The sequence below is a fragment of the Plecotus auritus genome, assembly GCF_963455305.1.
Source record: "Plecotus auritus genome assembly, chromosome: 12".
Taxonomy (NCBI): domain Eukaryota; kingdom Metazoa; phylum Chordata; class Mammalia; order Chiroptera; family Vespertilionidae; genus Plecotus; species Plecotus auritus.
Genome location: NC_137778.1, coordinates 41,905,281 through 41,925,154, shown reverse-complemented (window position 1 = coordinate 41,925,154; position 19,874 = coordinate 41,905,281). Strand labels below are relative to the sequence as shown.

Here is a 19,874-nt window from a genome sequence, read left to right as displayed (position 1 = left end):
GAGTGTAAAACCCTTCAAATACATAAAATGTTATGGAATTTCAAGACTGAATTAAGAAAACTGCAAATACATGTAAACTACATAACAAACTCCTCAATAAAATACAAGTAGAAAACTGTTTCTCTCATCCTAATAAGAATAAAAGAGATTAAACAGAAGACTGTGCACTTGATTAAACTTGAATAAAATAGTTTTGCTATGTGTCCACTAAGTAAATCCAAGATAAGGTTTTCATGTTCAAGTCTATAATTTCTATAAATGCCTATTTCAATACAGCAAATCGAAAGCATATAAAATCATATAAAAGCAGAGTATACATGCCTTCTTATATTGAAAAACAAATATTTAAAATAGAAATTATTTATTCCATTGATTGTAAAATCAATGAGAACTTGGGTTTCGATCCTACAGTGTTCTTTTCTTCTAAAGAAAACAATATGGTTTGAAAAAAATCTGCATTTTGTGGATTGCTACAATGCTTACTATTTAGTAAGTTTCATAAGATTTGAAGACACTTTAAAAAATATTCGTAATATATGAGCAAGCTAGTAAGGAAAATCAAACACTTATTTTCCAAGAGTCTCTGAAAGACAAATAATTTCTCCAGTGCCTGGATCGCTGTGTGGAATACTGCAGGCAGTCTCGAGTGTAAGCCAGGTCTCCTGTTTGCTCCTAATACGATGGAATAATTTTCACTGGCCTCAAATACTTTTCCTTTTATTACGGAAAATTCTGTTTAGCATAAAAGCAAATCTCAATTTAATGTAAAATTGAATTTTAGTAACTCTAAATATTATGCACGTATATTATATTTGCATGTAGAAACATTAGCATTTGTATATGTGACTATATTTTTTCATTGTATTTACTTGATTTGAAAACTTTTCACTGAAACAAACAAAAAAATCATTTCCATCAAAATTTACTGAGGACTCCATTCTAATAGATTCTTTAAATGGAAAGAAAATTAAGCAGGAGTTGGTATATATACACCCTAGTTTCACCAGCCAGAGGAATGAACACTGCTTGGACAATGCTCCCCAGGGAACTGCTATTTTAGGGATTTAAACACACATCATCTTATTGGGGCACCTACCACAGGACCTGGTCTTCCGGTTAGACCCATTGGGCCAGGGGGACCCCTCAGCGCAATCTACAAAATAAAATATATCAGTGTTAGGAATGTCCTACTGGACCCGCATGTTCAACCACAATATTCATTGGCACAGGCAACCCTCACGTGACAGATGATCAACACAGGCATGATAGCTCCACGCTAGACAGAGTGCCTGGTTACTGAAGAATTGCTAGCTTCTACAATGACCTAAATAAGTATCAGACGTTTTCTAAACCTTTGGAGCATATACAATCTTGTATCACATACTACTAAGATTTATTCAATAAAAAAGTTAAAATAGACCTTAGAATAAGAAATCTAATATCTGATATAGGTTTCTACTCTGAGGTGTACTTTAGAATAATGTATAGACCTCTCTTAAATGCATAGGTTCCGTACTCGTTGGAAATACTTTTAGGTAAACATTTTCTAGCCATATTTTAGGAAAGACTATGACAATGAAAGCCAGGTGACAAAATGCAAAATTGATCAAGAGTTATGGCGAAACACTTCTTTTGACAAATCTCAAATGTAATGCTCTATAGAAAAATACATTTATTCTGTGAAATCACAGGCATGGGGGACGAATTACATGCATTACTGACACTGACAATTAGAAACGTGAAATTAGCATACTTGAAAAGCTGGAACAAGTAGAGTACAAAGAATAAATATCTGATAGATGTTAAATTAGTATGGTGTGCGAGTTTTGAATATTAGTGATTCCAAAGGTAAATACTTAGATTATCCAAACAGATGTCAAAAACAATACAGTAATAGAAATAATATGTAAAATCGTATTAGAAAAGTGCACAAGATGAAAACGGTAGGATCTCCAAAGTTTCGCTACTGACTCACCATGAGATTTTTGACAATACACTTCTTAATCCTTGAGATTAAATATCTGAAAAATTGGAATTATAATGCTTGCTACCTATTTCCAAGTAGGTTGCAAGGACTAATAAAATGAGGAATTCAGTGGCCTCACAAAATGTTTAAGCTCAAATAATTACCTTAAATTTGTTCAAAGTAATACAATTGACAAGATAAGTTGTAGGAATCGTTAACAAATTATTTTCAATATTTTTATATTTGTTTATGGTAAGGTCTAGTAAACGAATATTTAAATTTTTCATTTCATTATCTTTATACATGATGTCACCACATAATGGCATATTTCTAGGTGAATAGACTGGTAAATATGTAAACAAATATTGATAATGAATTTAAACTTATGTTTTCAGATATTTTGTACACTCAGATTTATGATGATAAACAATGGTATCACATAGTAATTTACATCACTTAGCAGGTGGGTACCCACAACCATACCAATTTAGCCCTTTATTTCCTTTCTTCTTTAAAAGAACACTAGGAATAAAAATATTATATGACTTTCAACTCTTTCCCAAGCCCTTCTTTGATTTACTTATGTATAATGTGATGCAATAAATCTAATTATTACCATGGTAGGAAGAAGTGAACGTGAACGATAGAGGGTGCTAGGTATAAACCCACCAGTACTCTTCAAAACACATAAAAACACGTGCGTGTTATGGTGTGGGTGTTATCGCCAGAGTTATCCATGGCCAGTCATTGAATACTCAATTAAGGAAAAAAAAATCCTAGTGGACAAAAGATACAATCTTAGCATTTTCCCATCTATATTTAATATTCTACTCAACAGTAAGCATTTTGTTCAAAACAGTAGCACCCTCCATATGCATACACAGACTCACACGCACACGCACACGCACACACACACACACACACGTGCACAATTCAGCACAGAATCGGGTTGGGGGATACACGTTCATTCCTCTTACCCGAGCTTGCTGGAGGATGGCCTGGGCCTGCGCCTCCTGAGCGGACACAGCTGGGCCTTTGGAGCCATCGCCACCATAGCGAAACTAAGCGAAGGTCACACGAAGAAACCCCAAATTAGCCTTTGCTAAGTAGGGGCCTTCACTGCTAGATAAAAGCCACTGACTCAAAAGAGGGGGATTTTACAAAAGTCCAGGGTCACTCCCTCATGAATCATGATGCCTAGATTTCTTTGTTTTTTTAGAAAGTCTCCTTCTGTTCATTATGCAAGTTCTCTAGACCACGTTTTACCAGTCATAGAAAAGACTAGAGACTTCTTTCCACTGTTAAATTCCATAATTTCTGAAAACTGTATCAGACATTTTCCACATGCACATTGGGTACCCATATTATTCATCCACTTGCAAAAATTCCAAATGCACGAAGTCGGGGGTGGTCACAGGCCATTGCTGTGTCGTTGAGTAAAACTTTGGAATCACTGCGAACACAGTGGATTCCTTGAGATATGTTTATTTTGTTTACCTTTTCTTCACTAAAAACCGATCCTACTGATATCCCTCCATAAAACTCTAAAGCTTCTTTCAAATTTTAACTTAAAATGAAGCATGAGTCAATTTCTCACTATGTAATTATTACTTGCAATTTTATTGCGTTTACATAAATAAATCATTTTCCCCAGAGAAGCAGGGCAGCATTAAAAGGAGACTCATGGTAAAGCAAATACTTTTGAGCAATGAATAGTGACACTAGAGCAGGGGTGGGCAAACTTTTTGACTCGAGGGCCACAATGGGTTCTTAAACTGGACCGGAGGGCCGGAACAAAAGCATGGATGGAGTGTTTGTGTAAACTAATATAAATTCAAAGTAAAGGAGCGGAGGGGAGAGCAAGAGAACCCTCTGCTCTTTCGGCTCCGCAGGCCGGATAGAACAGCCAAATGGGCCGGATCCGGCCCGCGGGCCGTAGTTTGCCCACAGCTGCACTAGAGAGATATCTGTTTTCAAAGGTATCAACTATTGTCTATATGGTGAGAAACAGTATATTAATATTATGTTAACACATGAAATACAGATTAATCATATGACCAGGATAAAGCACATGATTGGGAATATTAAGAAAAAAACTCTAAGCTTTGTTGTCAAAAGTGTGATCAAATTCTGAAACCTCAATTCTAAAGTAGAGATCGGTATTTACTAGATGTCCCTTTCAGTAAAATTTATCGTAATTCCCAAAGGCTGCTTCATTTTCTACCTCACAGGATGGTTTTCAGTTGACCGCTCTGTAATACGGTCCAACAATATTTTTCAGAAACAAGATGACAAATGTTAAGTCCTCTTTGTAGCAACGAGAAAAGAACATACCGGCAGCATCAACATGGTACCAGGAGGACCAGGGAGGCCATCGGCCCCTGGTAAGCCAGGACGCCCTGGGGGACCCTAGAAAGTAAATAAAATCCTCAAAATTAATAAATGAATGAAATAATCAAATTTATTAGAAACGGAATAACTTCCAATAAGTCTACATTATCTCATTTGCATTTGTCCTTTCCTCCTTCATCAATCTCCTTTTAGTAAGCACACCTAGGAAGAATTGTATTTCATTATACCAGCTAACATTGTTTTAATAATGTGCAAAGTTATAGACTACACAAGGATGGTCAAAACAAAAACAAAAACAGAGGGATGGAATTCCGCATGCAGAGTTTGGGGAGACTTTGTTCCACCATGTGACCCAGGATTTGATGCTCAGTATTAGCTCAGACGCTACCAGCCTCCCACTAAACACCTGTGGCAGTTCCTGGAAATTTTGTCTGAATTCAAACTGAAGAACTGAATCTAAAGAAACAGGCTCCTGTCAATATGGAAATTGATAATAAGTTTTCTCACTAATTATCACATAGATAACATGCACGTTCTTTTCCCTCATTTTTAAAAGCATAGTTAGAGAAGTTAACCTAAATGTTGCACACCACCCCCAACGCAGTGAGAAGAATAACATGTTAAGCTTGCAGGATGTATTTTAATTTTTAATCTATGTTATATCCCTCAGTTCTGAGGAGCCCCTTCACTTACCCTATCGCCAGGGTCGCCAGGGGGTCCAGACGGGCCTTGTAGACCTGGAGGGCCCATAAGACCCTACAGAGAAAGAAACCAGCATCCGAGTCAGACTCCTGCTCTCCTAGGGATGCAGGCACGTTCATGCAAGCAACATCAAAGAAGAGCTCATTTATCTTTCATGAATATACAACTGTCTCTCCAACAATCGCCCTATTTATCTTCCTATGAACAGACAACATATAGGGGCCGCTTTGTGGCTATCTGGACTCTTCCTCTATGAAGCGGCTCTCCCGGTGGAGGCAGAGGGTCCAGGGAAACACAGGGAAGGAGAACTCCCCAAGGTCAAGTCCCTGAGGCAGATGTCGGTCCCGGGTCTTATGGAAGAAATGGTAGGCTCCTAGGATTAGACCTCAAGAATGTGCAAGCAATATGGAAATGTAGGCAGCAGGTAGCCTGGGGCATTCTCATATTTTCTTTTATGGGTAAAATATTTAAAGGCACTGGTAACGCATACTTCTTTCAGATGGTGAGATTTTAATTAATCCCACCACTACCCGAGAATGAAACCCGGGAGAGCTCTCGGCCTCGCAGGGGAAGGACGAAAGAAGCTGGTAGTCACTCCATTCAGAAGCACAGACAAGGCAGCTACGCTCTCTTAGAACCCTGGGCCCCATTCACTGAGATACGTCTGCATCTTTGCCATAGAAAGAGCCACGGCTTTTCTTTTACTTGCATAACTTTCCGGAAGAGGGTTGAAAATGAGGTTAGACGTAGAGATATTTAAGCAACAAAAATATTTAAAACAAAATATATTTCCACTGCTCTCAAAAGAATCTCAGAGGGAAGCCGGGGGTGGGTGGTGGGTGGGAAAAGATCAGCCAAAGAACTTGTATAAATATATGCATAACCCATGGGCACAGAGGATAGGGGGGTAGCGGCCTGGGGCAGGGGGTGAGGATGGGCTAGAAGGAGCCAATGGGGGGAAAAAGGGGACATGTGTAATACTTTCAACAATAAAGGTGTTTGTTTGTTGTTTCTTTTAAAGAATATCATTTGGATAGCCAAATCAGAAAGCAATTCAAGGCCCAGGTCCTCTGAACAAATATTCGCCTCTATAATAAAACTAGAGGCCCGGTGCATGAAGTTTGTGCACGGGGCTGGGGGGAAGGGGAGAGGTGTCCCTCAGCCCAGCCTGCACCCTCTCCAATCTGGGACCGCTCAAGGGATGTCCGACTGCCCGTTTAGGCCCGATCCTACCGGGCAGTCGGACATCCCTCTCACAATCCAGGACTGCTGGCTCCCAACTGCTCACCTACCTGCCTTCCTGATTGCCCCTAACCACTCCCCTGCCAGCCTGATTGATGCCTAACTGCTCCCCTGCCAGCCTGTTTGCCCCTAACTACCCTCCCCTGCAGGCCTGGTCACCCCTTACTGCCCTCCCCTGCAGGCCTGGTCCCCCCCCAACTGCCCTCCCCTGAAGGCCTGGTCCCCCCCCAACTGCTCTCCCCAGGAGGCCTGGGTCCCCCCCAACTGCCCTTCCCTGCAGGCCCGGTCGCCCCCAACTTCCCTCCTCTGCCGGCCTGGTCACCCCTAACTGCCCTCCCCTGAAGACTTGATCACCCCCAACTGCCCTCCCTTGCAGGCCTGGTCCCTCCCAACTGCCCTCCCCTGCAGGCTTAATCACCCCCAACTGCCCTCTCTTGCAGGCCTGGTCCCTCCCAACTGCCCTCCCCTGCTGGCCATCTTGTGTCCACATGGGGGCAGCCAGATTGTGTGTTGGTGTGATGGTCAATTTGCATATTACTTTTATTAGATAGGATTATTAGATAGGATAGAGGCCTGGTGCACGGGTGGGGGCCAGCTGGTTTGCCCTGAAGGGTGTCCTGGATCAGGGTGGGGGTTCCCTTGGGGCGTGGGGCGGCCTGGGCGAGGAGCCTGTGGTGGTTTGCAGGCCGGCCATGCCCCCCAGCGACCCAAGCGGAGGCCCTGGTATCTGGGATTTATTTATCTTCTATAATTGAAACTTTGTAGCCGTAAGTGGAGGCCAAGGCAGGCCAGGGCTGCAGGAGCTTGCCTTCCTCCATCGCTGGGGGCAACTCAAGCCTCCTGCTCTCTCCAGCTCCGTGGCTGCTGCCATTTTTGTTGGGATTTATTTATCTTCTATAATTAAAACTTTGTAGCCTTGAGTGGAGGCCTGGGCCTGCCAGGGTGTGCAGAAAGCTTGGCTTCCTGCATCACTGGGGAAACCCAAGCCTTCTGCTCACTCCGTGGCTGTAGCCATCTTGGAATAATTTGCATACTCGCTCCTGATTGGCTGGTGGGCGTGGCTTGTGGGTGTAGCAGAGTGATGGTTAATTTGAATATTACTCTTTTATTAGATAGGATACTCAAATTAGTCTGAAATATGTCAATTCAATAATGTAGCAGAAATCTTACATCTGATTATTTTAAAAAGTCAAGACAAAAATAATCGTAAAACATTTCCATACCGCAGGTCCGGCTGGCCCCGGTGGTCCTTCAATCAGCATTCCCTAGAATAAGGAAAAACAGGCTCTTTTCTAGGGAAAGCGTAACCGCTCACCTTTTACCTGACTGGCTCTACGAAAGCATTTTAAAAAGTGAAATCTCTATTCCTACCACATAAAACCAATCACAAACACTTTTGCATGAGGAAGGGCAGAAACTCAAATGATAGAAGACATGGTCCCCGTCCTCAGAAAATCTATGGACGACTTAGAAAACATATAAATATTCAGATCAGTAATATGACCAGGGGAATATGCTCAGTGCTTCCAAGAAGAGTAGAACAAAGGCATGTGACCAAGTTGTCCCCGGCTCCCAGAATAATTCCAGGCGCAAAGCAGGGACGACAATACTGGTTGCGTGAATGAAAGAATGGAAGTGACACCCAAACACTTTAATTCAGAAAAGGGAGAAAAGTCCAGACAAAAGAATCTGGGATAAACATGAGATAAGCTCTTAAGTACGTAAGAGAATATAGTACTATTTCAGGCCCAGTTCCAAAACGTTCATGATTCTACTGCTGAAAATTGTTTTGTCATTTTTAAAAGGTGATTGTAAATGTTCATAACAAGGGCAAAGTCATTCAGAAAACACACATTTTTTAAAGCCCTTAGTTGAGCAAGTGGCATGCTTTCTCAGATTTTGGAGAAATACAGTGGATAGCCAATAATATCCTTATAGGTGTAGCGCGCTCATTTTTATTCACCCACCATCTTTTTTTAATGTTTATGTCATTGTAATTTCTAAAATGATATGCAGGACCGTGAGCCAATGATTGGACACATGCTTTAGTTCTAATGCAGCAGTTTTCCCAAGGTGTTCAGCAGGTAGAGCATCAGTAACACTGCTTTCCGGAAAGAATATGTTTCTTACCAATATCTTGAGTGGTAAGAACATTAATATCGTTTTAAAAGTCATGTTTGGAGTGAACTGGAGCCTTTTTATTAGGAGATAAAGAACTGAGGTGTTGTTTTTTTTAATCTTCATTTGATTAGCTAATGTTATTTGTCTATGAAACTTACTTTTTTCATACTTATTTGTATCTATGTCAAAAAATATGTTTAATAATGTCCACTCAGACCTAAGAGGAGAAATCACTGGCCTGGAATCCGGAAGAGCTCAAGTCTAGTTACAGCTCCACCTCCAAACATTCACACCCAAGGAAGCACTTAAACCCCTCGCATCTCAGGTTCTTTGGTTGTAAAATGAGAGAATTAGACTAGACACATTTCAGCCGCTTTCAAATCCCCAAATTCCATAACTCCATGGTCGGCAAACTGTGGCTCGCGAGCCACATGCGGCTCTTTGGCCCCTTGAGTGTGGCTCTTCCACAAAATACCATGGCCTGGGCGAGTCTCGCACTTTTGAAGAAGTGGCGTTAGAAGAAGTTTAAGTTTAAAAAATGTAGCTCTCCAAAGAAATGTCAATCGTTGTACTGTTGATATTTGGCTCTGTGGACTAATGAGTTTGCCGACCACTGCCATAACTCCATATTTTTTGGTTTATTGAGATTCCACTTGCCAGAAATGGCCTTACCAACTCAGTTATCTGTGACAAATTATATACACTTTTGGACAACAGAATTTTCAGTGAACGTAGTGAAATAACTACCAACCTTTACAATGTATTCACACCAGTACTTACAGGTTCAACTACCGCTGGCTCTCCTTTCTGTCCTTTCTCCCCGTATCCACCATGGCCATTTATCTGTTGAGTGAAAAATTCAAGCAGCCTGTCTTTAAGTAAATAAGGCCATTAAGTACTTTTTAATATATATATATATATTATTTATTTAATGATTTCAGAAAGGCAGGAAGAGGGAGAGAGAGATCGAAACATCAATGATGACAGAGAATCATTGATCGGCTGCCTCCTGCACACCACATACTGGGGACCAAGCCCACAACCCGGGCATGTGCCCTGACTGGGAATCAAACCGTGACTTCCTGGTTCATAGGTCGATGCTGAACCACTGAGTACCCCAGCCGGGCCAGTATTTTTAATAAGGCAATTATCTAAATGTATTTAAAATAACCTATTAAAGTGTGTTTTTTAAATAGCAACCTATTCAAGGTTTAAATACTGAAACTATAACATAGGAAAACATAATGGACGTTAATACTGAATCCTGAATGCGAATGAACAATTGCTTCTTAAAGACAGAAAGATAAAGACATCCGCAGACCTTAATGATTGTTGCAAGGCATTCATCAAAAAGTGTCATCAAATTAAAGTTAATAAAATAGAGGAAATGAGTAGGGGAAATGGGTGAAGGTGGTCAACAGTTTAAAATAATAGCAATATAATAATAAGTATGGTGAATCACTGAACATCACCAAAATATAGTCTAAAAATCAGAAATTTCACTTACTACCCAAAATAATTATGACCACATTTTAACCATATCAATGAAGAGAAAATCTGGATACAATTCTATTCAAGATTATACTGTCAACAAAGACTCCGGCCAGAGATACAACTGGGGCAGGTCCCCAGTGGGGAGAGTCTATCAAGATGTCCTAGCTGTGATAAGTGTTCATAATTTATATGAGAATTAAGCTGGATTTTATTTATTTATTTTTAAATGTTTTTATTTATTTTGAGAGAGAGAGGAAGGGAGAGTGATAGAGAGAAACATCGGTAAGAGAGGAACATCATCGATTGGCTGCCTCCTGCATGGCCCCTACTGGGGGCTGAGCTGCAACCAAGGTACATGCCCTTGACCAGAATCGAACCTGGGACCCTTCAGTCCATAGGCTGGCACTCTATCCACTGAGCCACACTAGCTAAGGCGATACGCTGCCTTTTAAACTTGGAAAGACATCAGGATGAACATGGAATACTCCCGAAAGGACACACACGACACAGAGCGTAACACAGACTTACGCTGGTTTCTGTGATATCTGTTTCTGCCGGGACCCCTGGACCAAACTCTTCATTAGTGGGGCTCGTTTGCTTATCTTCATATTCTTTATATTCATAAAAATCGTATTCGCCTAAATCTCCATCTACCGGAAGGTCAGAGTCCCTGCCGTCTATTTCTTTGTTCTCATACAGTGTATCCTCGGGATTTTTCCTCGGGGCCTCATAATCCTCTCCGGTTAGATATTCTTCAGTAAACACATCTTCCACGGGACTTGGCTATTCATTTAAGTTGCAAGGAATCGAAGAACATGAAGGTTAATGTTAGTGAAGCAAGGTAAGCATTTGCAACCACAGTTCCGTGGTATGTGATTGGGGCAGCGGTTCGAATGCTGCTCAGGCGAGTCCAGGCACTATTTCTCCCAGGATCGTTGAAAGAAATAGTTCTGTACATGGGTATGTACAAGGATACATGGCTTTCAAACGTGTTGCCCAAGAGTTCCAAGGCAAATATTCACATGGGTTCCACATGTGTATTTGCTTGTTCCATGGAAAAGAACCTTGTTAGTCAATTGGATATTTACTTTATAGTTTAAGATTTGAATAATAAGATATGCTTAGTGAAAGACTGCTTAATTTTCAAACCTCGCAGAACATCCTTAGGCGATATAATTACCACCAGAAAGCCATGTAACATGGACTCTCGATCCCAGACATGAACGATCCCCGCCAATACTGAGACTTATCGCTGCGATAAGTAGGCGGAGTATCTGGCGTGTAGGGAAGGTTCATATCACCAAAGAGCTCTTTAAAGCCACTATAATATAAAATACAGTCCTCACAATTTAAGACAATCAAGTTAAATATATCACTGTCAGAGCTCAAAGAGTAGAGAAGAAATATTCACTTAAAAGTGAAAATTACATCAATAACACTACATCAGAGATACAGAAACATAAACTTAGTGTAATTTTCATTTTCTCACGAGTAATTCCCTAGTAAGAGTATAAATCTAAATCATATTTATTATGCAATTTTTGGCCATCTTCTGATTTTGATGAAGTTGAAATTAAATAACTTACTTTGCTACTTTTTGAGTTTCATTTTGAAGTAACTTGTTTTCTATTATATAGTGAGTCTAGATCAGTGGTCGGCAAACGCATTAGTCAACAGAGCCAAATTATCAACAGGACAACGATTGAAATTTCTTTTGAGAGCCACATTTTTTAAACGTAAACTTCTTCTAACGCCACTTCTTCAAAATAGACTCGCCCAGGCCGTGGTATTTTGTGGAAGAGCCACACTCAAGGGGCCAAAGAGCCACGGTTTGCTGACCTCTGGTCTAGATGATAAATTGAACAAATAAGTAGATTACACATAATCATGTGAATAAAAATGTGGCTGGATTGTAGCCATTGTTAACTAAAGGGAAATGTCCAATAACCTCAGGAATTCTTAAACAAGGAGGGTCTACCGGGGATGCACATTATCTAGCAGCTATCACTGTGTTCAGAGCTGAGAACTACAAAACTGGATGAGTTTGGGTAGGTAAATAAACATCTTGAATCAAGATACCCATTTTGGGAAACGATTAATTTGGACAAGATGCAACTGATCTGCTCTCAGGCTAAAATGTCACTGTTCTGGATCATGCATCTGCATGTGATGCACCACAGCGTGAATTCCCTGCCGGGACACAGGTCACATAAATTTTCTAATAACTCAATTACTCAGCCATGGTTTATACCAGGGAAGGCAGGTATTTCACGAAGTTAAATGGAATCATACACTCATGTTTGCATGATCAGAATGTGCACATGATAGGAAATTGAGAAAGATTGCTTGATTTGTACCTACAGGTCCTTAAATCTTTTCGTAGGAAAGAATGGGAAAGGTTAAAATGTGTTATTTTAACCATCCTCAACACTGCATTCCTAACCAGCGTGGAAGTGCAAACAGCGAGTAAGACTGCATTGGCTCAGGAGGCGCGCTGTTACAAAAATGCGTGGTGATGCTCAGGTGGGAGAACTCTAATCGCATCCCTGGAGGATGCAATTTCCCTCGTGGGTTCTCCTCGGGGAAGGCGATGTTGTGAAGACCGCTCATCACCATGCGGAGGAGCTGGGGGCCCCAGGAGCATCCAGGTGAGGAGAGCAGCCGGAGCCGAGTGGACGTGAACGGACACCGACTGAGAACGACCCGTGTTTAGGAACAGCGAACCGATGTCACTGTTCCTCTCACCTCGGGGAGACAATAAAAGCCCCAAACTCGCAGAGGTTCCCTGTGGGTTCCTCCAGAGGGAGGCATCTCGGGAGAACAGGGACCCCTGTCAAACCTGGGGCTGAGCCCGACCCGGGGGGAGGAGCGTTACCTCGTTGGTGCCGGAGGCCCGCCGGGGAGCTTGGGTCTGGTAGCTCCCCATGGTCCCGTAGTTGTATTCTTGAAAATCTTCCACGATATTGGCCTGATGACAAATGCAATGGAAACGCAATTAGTCGAAATGAGACGAGATCCCAAACCTTCTCACATGGGGACTGGATGGGGCGCGGTGTTAGCCAGAGGGGGGTCTGTCTATTCGCCCCGTCATCACAGATCTTCCTGCGGGTCTAGGACAGATCTGGATTGCTTTGGCTTTGCTACCTGGACCCCTAGTCTGGCTGTGGCCGCTGCTCGGTCACTTTTCTTCTTCTTGGACGCAAATGTGTCAGATTTAGGGGGTGTGAACTTTGGGGGCTTTTCCTTTGAGTGAGTGGCCACTGTCCTCGTCTTCTTTTGGAAATTGGGTTTCTTCTTCTGGAAAGCGCGGTGGGAGAGGGGAGGGAAAACATAAATATAACGTGAGAAGGGAAGGGAGGGGCTCGGCGGGAGGAAGGAGAGGCGCCGGCAATCGGGCCCTGTGCCTTCGGGACAGCGGCTGCCGAGGAAAAACCACAGTTACTGGCCCCCCGAACTCGGGGGGACGGGAGGGTGCGCTGGGACCCCAGGGGGACAGCAGCGGGGCCCCGCGCACGGGCGCCACGTGGGGTTTACCTGGGTGTGTGCTAGGATCTCCTCGGCGACAGTGGGGGTCTCTGTCACCCTGTCAGCCTCTTTATAGTCTGCTTCCCCATACTCATAGTCATACTCCGTTACATCCTCAGGCGCGTACTACATCGCGGGGGGAAACACCGGGCAGAGTGGTTAGTTGCAGGTGACACTAGCAATGAAGTAGGGATCGTCTCCCTAACGTTGACGTGGAGGGAACGTTAGGAGACAGGGGAGGGTGTCATTGGGTGTCACGCGGGGTATCATACCGTCCCGCACGGAGTATGATAACCCAGGCGGGACGAAGCAGGCGTGCGAAGAGCAGGAGGGTGGTTAGGGCGGCGGAGAAACTGCAAGTTTTGAATGTTAATTCAAACTTTTAATCCTTGGCTATTAATTCAGACACAGCAATTATGTATTTGGACCCAGGTGCTCAATATCCGTGTTAATTTTGGTTTGTAAAACTTACTCCACAAGGTTTCTCCCTAAGAATTTTACAGTGGTTACAATGGGCGATTTCTTATTTTCTTCCAACTGCATATATAAAAATGAACAATGGAGAGACTAGGCTTCCCAAGTATGAAAGGGTCTTGGTATTTATTGTGAAATGGGGGGTGGGGGGGTGGGGGAAGGAATACAAGGGACATGGAATGTCTACATTTTATTGGGGATACTAGAACCAACGGAAAGATTAAATTTTAAATTTATTCAGAAATCTCGAATTTGCTACTTAAGATCCAAATGAGCACAGAATACTTGTGAAGCATTAAAAGATTCAAAATCATATCTACTTACATTTAACACTTCACTTAAAATGTTAAATATATTGCCTTTGTATCTACAAAAAAAAGGGCATGCCATTTAGACACCATAAACTACTAAACTGAACTCACATTGTAAATAGTATTTTATACTAAATTTTTTGTGCAATAAAATGTCGATTTAACAGACTAATTCAGGCGAGGGGGTGTCCCTTAAAGCCGAAAGTCTGTTATATTATAAAGTAGGTTTTCCGAATACATGTTAAAAAACTGACAAATTAGTCTACCTGTTTTGACTTATGTAGAAGCACTTGTGTAATTAAAAGTAAGTATGTATGGAAAGTTTAGCTTCACAGAAAAGCTGTCTATATGTATTCCTGTCACTTTAAATCGATGCTGAACGGGTCTAGTAAATGCAGCCTTCACCCGGCACCTGTTGAGCAGATGCACACGGCTGGGCGGGGCTTAGCCCACGTGGGAACACGCACCCGGTCCACCTGCTGCAGAAGTCCCACCACGGGACCGCAGGACCAATCAACCAACTGACACAGGTGATGCGGTGTGACCACGTGCTAATCATTTGCTGAACATGGTTTATGAGCAGTGACACTTGGATTTAGATATGTAGACTACAGTTGTAGGTATGTAATATTTAGTTATGTTGGTGAAATTACTACGTTTTTTCCCCAACATATGGCTCTTCGCGAAAATGTGTTAAAAACAACAGTTAACCTGTTACCTTAATTACAAACAAATCTTGGTTAAAAGCATTTTTAAATTAACAGGGTGTTAATTTTCACATATGACATATGGACCGGAAATTTTGTCCATTAAATCCAAAGTCCATTAAATCGAGATCCGCAAAATTGAGGGTTTACTTTATCAAAAAAAATATGTATTGGAAAGAGCTATGTTCTTAGTAGAAGGATATGCGAGATAATAATGCAAATTGAATGATGAGGAAAATAATGTGTTCACCTTCACAGACAAAATCTCTATCAAACTTTTAAGCTGTAAAGAAGAATAGAGATATGGTGAAGGATATATTCATAATTGGTTTTAATTAAAATAACCAAGTACAGTAAGGCCATATATAGTATGAAATATTAAGCAACAAACGCAACAAGCTAACACTAATATAGTCTATATACTTTTTAAGGGCTAAATGCAAACTATTTGGAATTTCTTAAGTATTATAATTAGTAAAACTCCAATTATATCCCAACCGAACCTCTCTTGGCATTTCAACTGATCCTTTTGAATCTGCCCCCGAACAACAAGTCCTTAGAGGCTTGTGACCACTATGGCGACATGCACATCTGGCCCTTCCTGAGGGACCTCTCCTAGCTGGTGCCGCTGAAGGTCATGCTGACATAAACATAGAGCTCCAGCCTTCTTTACAATGCTCAAAACTCCCACTTGACTAAATTAATAGAAACAGAGTCATCACTTTCCTTTCTCCAGCAATATCTTCATTTTCAATGAATATGCATTGGATGCCTTATAACAAAACTTTAACTAGAATTTGGTAAAATAGAAAAATACACGTGTATAGCACTTTAGACATTTTTGTTCCTCTATGCCTCTGCAAGCGAGACAAAATGCCAATTATTTCTAGGAAAATTAATGTAAGCATTACTAATAACATGGTTAAATTAGATAATTAAGAACTGAATTAGATATATATGCAGTAGACATCCATGGAGAGTGGATATGATCAAATGAGTCATGTTGAAATAAGAAATAATGGGGTTCTATCATTACTAGCTACTAGTTGAAACTAGAACAACAGCCAAAAAAAACAAAAACAAAACAACAACAACAACAAAAAAAAACGCCAGTCTATTTTATCTACATTATGCTTTAGAGTTTTATAATTCAGTATGCTTTTCAGAATCATGTGCATCTATAATGAATTGCAAAGACAAAAAGCAATAAAGAAAGGCATAAAGGGAGAATTTAAATGTGTCTTAAAGCCTGGTATTCAGGCTTTATATATATAAAGATAATAGCTAACACTATCGTCTATCTATCTATCTATCTATCTACCTACCTACCTACCTACCTACCTACCTATATATCCATCTATAGATAAACCTGTGCCAAAGTAGCGCGTTATCTTTAGAGCATGGATTTCCCTTGTGGGAGTAAACCTCGTCTAACCTCCACGATTCTGTCCTCTGAACTCTTTCCAAACGGGGACCAAGCAGACTCGGTTGTGACTGTAATGCTGCAGGAGGTAACACGCTCACCACCTTAAGCGCTGACGGCATCTCTCTCCTGGAGCTACTGGGGTCTCATTGGAAAGCATCGCTGCTTTTGTTCTTGTTTTCATCTGCACAACATCCCCCTGAGCACTTAGGGCTTTGTGTCTACATGAAGCTTTCCAGCTATGGGGTTCGAGGGTGCCTTAAAGACGGGTGAGGAAGAGAGACCCGATTGTAATCAACCAGGTGAATTTATGCAGAAAGATAAGCAGTGCTGGCATGGCTTCCACGTTGCTGTGAGCAGCCGAGCATGAATGAGTGTCTGTGAGGAGAGAAATGTCAGCAAGTCTGTTCTGGCTTCATTTGGTAGAAAACAGTGGCATCGGCAGATATCTGTGCGCCCACGAGAGCTGGGATATATATGATAAATATTAAATGAATGGAAAATTAAGGTACCACATTTGGGGAAGTCAATTATTTTTAAATTTTTTTAAAGATTGTCTTTGTTTTCTTTACTTCTTTATCTTTTATATGTAAGACCATCAATTGCCTACTGGATATAAGGCATTATAGTCTGTGTAATACATGAAGAAAGAACCATATATAGATTTAACATCAAAACCATCATGATTTTAATGTTAGTTATTCCTCCATATACCAGTAGATGGTATTGTGTAGGTCAAATAAAATTTAAGTTTGATGATATTATCACTATATTCAAATCTATCTACATTTTTCACTATTGTGCCAAACACATAAAAAATTGACTAAAAATGAATAAGAATGTGTTATTCAGAAAAAAACTAACTAGTCTGAATTACACGTTAGAAAAAGCACAGTTCAGTTAATTTCTAAAAGAAACTGACATATTTATTCATTCAAATTAGAATAATAAATATGCAATGTCACAAATTTATTAATATGAAGTTAACTAACATAAAGTACAACATGTATGCTCGGTGCTCCACACTGTACTTCATTTTCATTTTCATTAGCAAATAACACAGCATTCCTTTTTGTATCGGTAGAACATACATCAATTTTAATGTATTTTTGAAATATAATGATATATTAGAATTCGAAATTAATTTAAGAATTGCTTGTAGATTTGTTTAGCCAGTTTTTCACATACTAGTATAAAATGGTTATCTCATTATTGAAGTATCAGTGTCGCTTAGAATTGGAAAAAACCAATAGCTGACGTAAGTTTTCCATTGTGACATGTTCAGCAGAGAAGCTAGTTGGAGATGCTGGGACGCATCACCCAGCAGACTTCCGGCCGGCCTTTGCTCCAGCAATATGCTGTTTTCATCAAACGCTAGCAACGAAAACAAGTTTGAGCCCAGGCAGGCACATGCTCGGGTAGTGGGCGCGATCCCAGTGTGAGGTGTGCAGGGTATTTCTCTCTCTCTCTCCCTCTCCCTTCCTCTCTGAAATCAATACATACGTACATATATACTAGCATATACCTATATGTCAACAAATCTGACATCTGACAATGTTAAATAAATATATGTTAGACCATTAAAATAGAAAAAGGATTACTATTTTAAGTGAAGGCAAGTTTCCTTTTAAATGAACTTAAGATAAAAAAAGGGATAAACAGTCTTATTTTGATTCAAAAGAACTCAGCTACATGGCTAATAGCATTAAAAAAATGGGAATGTCACCTCAAGGTAACCTATTAAGAAAGCATACCTTTATTCTTTAAAGAAATCAGAGCCATATCTGTTGCTAAAAATATATAAGCCTTATTGTTCTTAAAACAGGAACAAAATAAACTTCATCAATCTATACTAAATGTCATACATGTTAATATGGAATTACTGCATAATCTGCAAGGTATAAAAGCACTGACGCGGATGGCTATTTCACCTAGCCTCCTGGGACTCAGAGAAGCCTGTTTTAAAGACCTCGAGGGAATCAAAAGCAGGAAGCCGTGGAGAATGGTAAACAAGCAAACACAAGCATCCAAGCAATTTCTCTTTTCTTTCTCCTATTGACCTTCCTGTCAGCTTCTTAAGACTTTTTCCTGTTTTGAAAAAAAATTAATATTAAGTCATGGGAAAGATCATTGCAACAGAAATCAGTATCAGACCTTAAAAAAATAATGTAAAAAAAGACATATTTCCAGCATTTCAAAGATAAAATATTCAAAATAACTACTTAAAACGAAAAGATAAGAGTCTTAGTCTGTTCTAAATAATAAAACTCAAAAGGTGGCACCTAACAATCGTGTATTTAGAAGAGAAATGCTATTTGAGCTACTTTCAAACACAAGGACAGTTTTAATGTTTTTCAACTTCCTCCATCCCTTCTAAAATGTAATACTTTCAATTTGAGAGAAGAATCTAAATACATAGTTTTGAGACTAGCCGAAGACTAACTTCCAGTTTGCTTACTTTTTGATTTCCAGAAAATCCACATCAATGAATATTACCGAAAGGTCTGGAGGAAGGGTACGCTGTACTGTATTTCTTGTTCTCTGGGATAGTCAAGGCTGACAGAATTGCTCTGTACACTAACTTAGATACGTGTATTTTTGGTCTGAATGAGAACAGAGTCAGATTTCATTGTGATGAATTTTCTTGGGGAAAAATCGCTTAGGAGAATGGTTTTACACCTGAATTCCAAATAACATGACATAACATGAATAAAAGTACATGAATAGTTTAATTACCACACTCAGTTCATACTGCTTTTCATTTCATTGTGATTCACATCAAATTTTGTGCAAGAAAAAGAAAACATATGTCAATGTAGGATAGCCTACCAGAAATAAAGAAATTCCCTCACATCCTACAAATGCTAAGGTGGCTCTAGTGTCCCTTTCTCCTCTGCAGGCGTTTCTCAAGGCCTGGGACATGGGGAGTCCCCAGGGCTCTGTCAGCCTTATCTTGAAGCAGAGTTAATGACTGAAGTGCTCAGGGCAAAAACAGAGCCTTTAGAAATTATCTTTTCCTCCCCCTCCAAAAAAATGCAATATGCTTATATACACCGTATACAAGGGAGGTATATCTATTTTTAAGAAACGGAAATTACAAAATACTTTCATAAGAGGAAAAACCACCAAAAGCCATTTCGAGTCAGTTCTCCCCAGCTATCAAGCGCTATTAAATACGAAGTGCACTTGAATGAAAACGGGATGCATAGGGATGAGCCTCCAAACTGCAGGACTGCGTCTCTGCCACTGAAGTGGGACCCCCTGGCCCACCTCTGGTCCTCACCTCATCGATCTGCGGCTCCTGAGCCTGCGCTGCCTTGGGCGCCGAGGAATCGCAGTCGGGGCTGTAATGCTCACAGTAGTCATAGGCGGCTTTGGGGTCACTGATGATCAGCAGCTGTTGGATGTCCCCCTGCACAGAAGCAAACAAGGATGTGGTCAGCATATTCAAATACACAGAGGTCTAGGGCAGTGGTTCCCACATGGGGCACACTGGGGGGGGACAATTTATTTGAAAGGGGGGCAATTCGAGAATGAGTTATTAACTGTGAATTTTT

The 19,874-nt window shown here is 40.7% G+C and overlaps 1 protein-coding gene across 2 annotated transcripts in view; it reads right to left on the bottom strand.

Moving 5' to 3' along the window:
- Nucleotides 1-19,874, bottom strand: part of COL11A1 (collagen type XI alpha 1 chain) — a 299,743-nt gene that overhangs the window by 89,464 nt on the left and 190,405 nt on the right. The window contains exons 9-19 of one of the 2 annotated variants that reach the window (XM_080648023.1): nucleotides 19,601-19,729; nucleotides 13,412-13,528; nucleotides 13,022-13,174; nucleotides 12,753-12,845; nucleotides 10,406-10,660; nucleotides 9,164-9,226; nucleotides 7,486-7,527; nucleotides 5,012-5,074; nucleotides 4,301-4,375; nucleotides 2,944-3,027; nucleotides 1,097-1,153 (exon numbers count right to left, since the gene is read on the bottom strand). In XM_080648023.1, the coding sequence (XP_080504149.1) occupies nucleotides 1,097-1,153; nucleotides 2,944-3,027; nucleotides 4,301-4,375; nucleotides 5,012-5,074; nucleotides 7,486-7,527; nucleotides 9,164-9,226; nucleotides 10,406-10,660; nucleotides 12,753-12,845; nucleotides 13,022-13,174; nucleotides 13,412-13,528; nucleotides 19,601-19,729 (1,131 nt within the window). The remainder of the gene's footprint in view (nucleotides 1-1,096; nucleotides 1,154-2,943; nucleotides 3,028-4,300; nucleotides 4,376-5,011; nucleotides 5,075-7,485; nucleotides 7,528-9,163; nucleotides 9,227-10,405; nucleotides 10,661-12,752; nucleotides 12,846-13,021; nucleotides 13,175-13,411; nucleotides 13,529-19,600; nucleotides 19,730-19,874) is intronic. The other variant, XM_080648024.1, reaches the window with a different exon arrangement.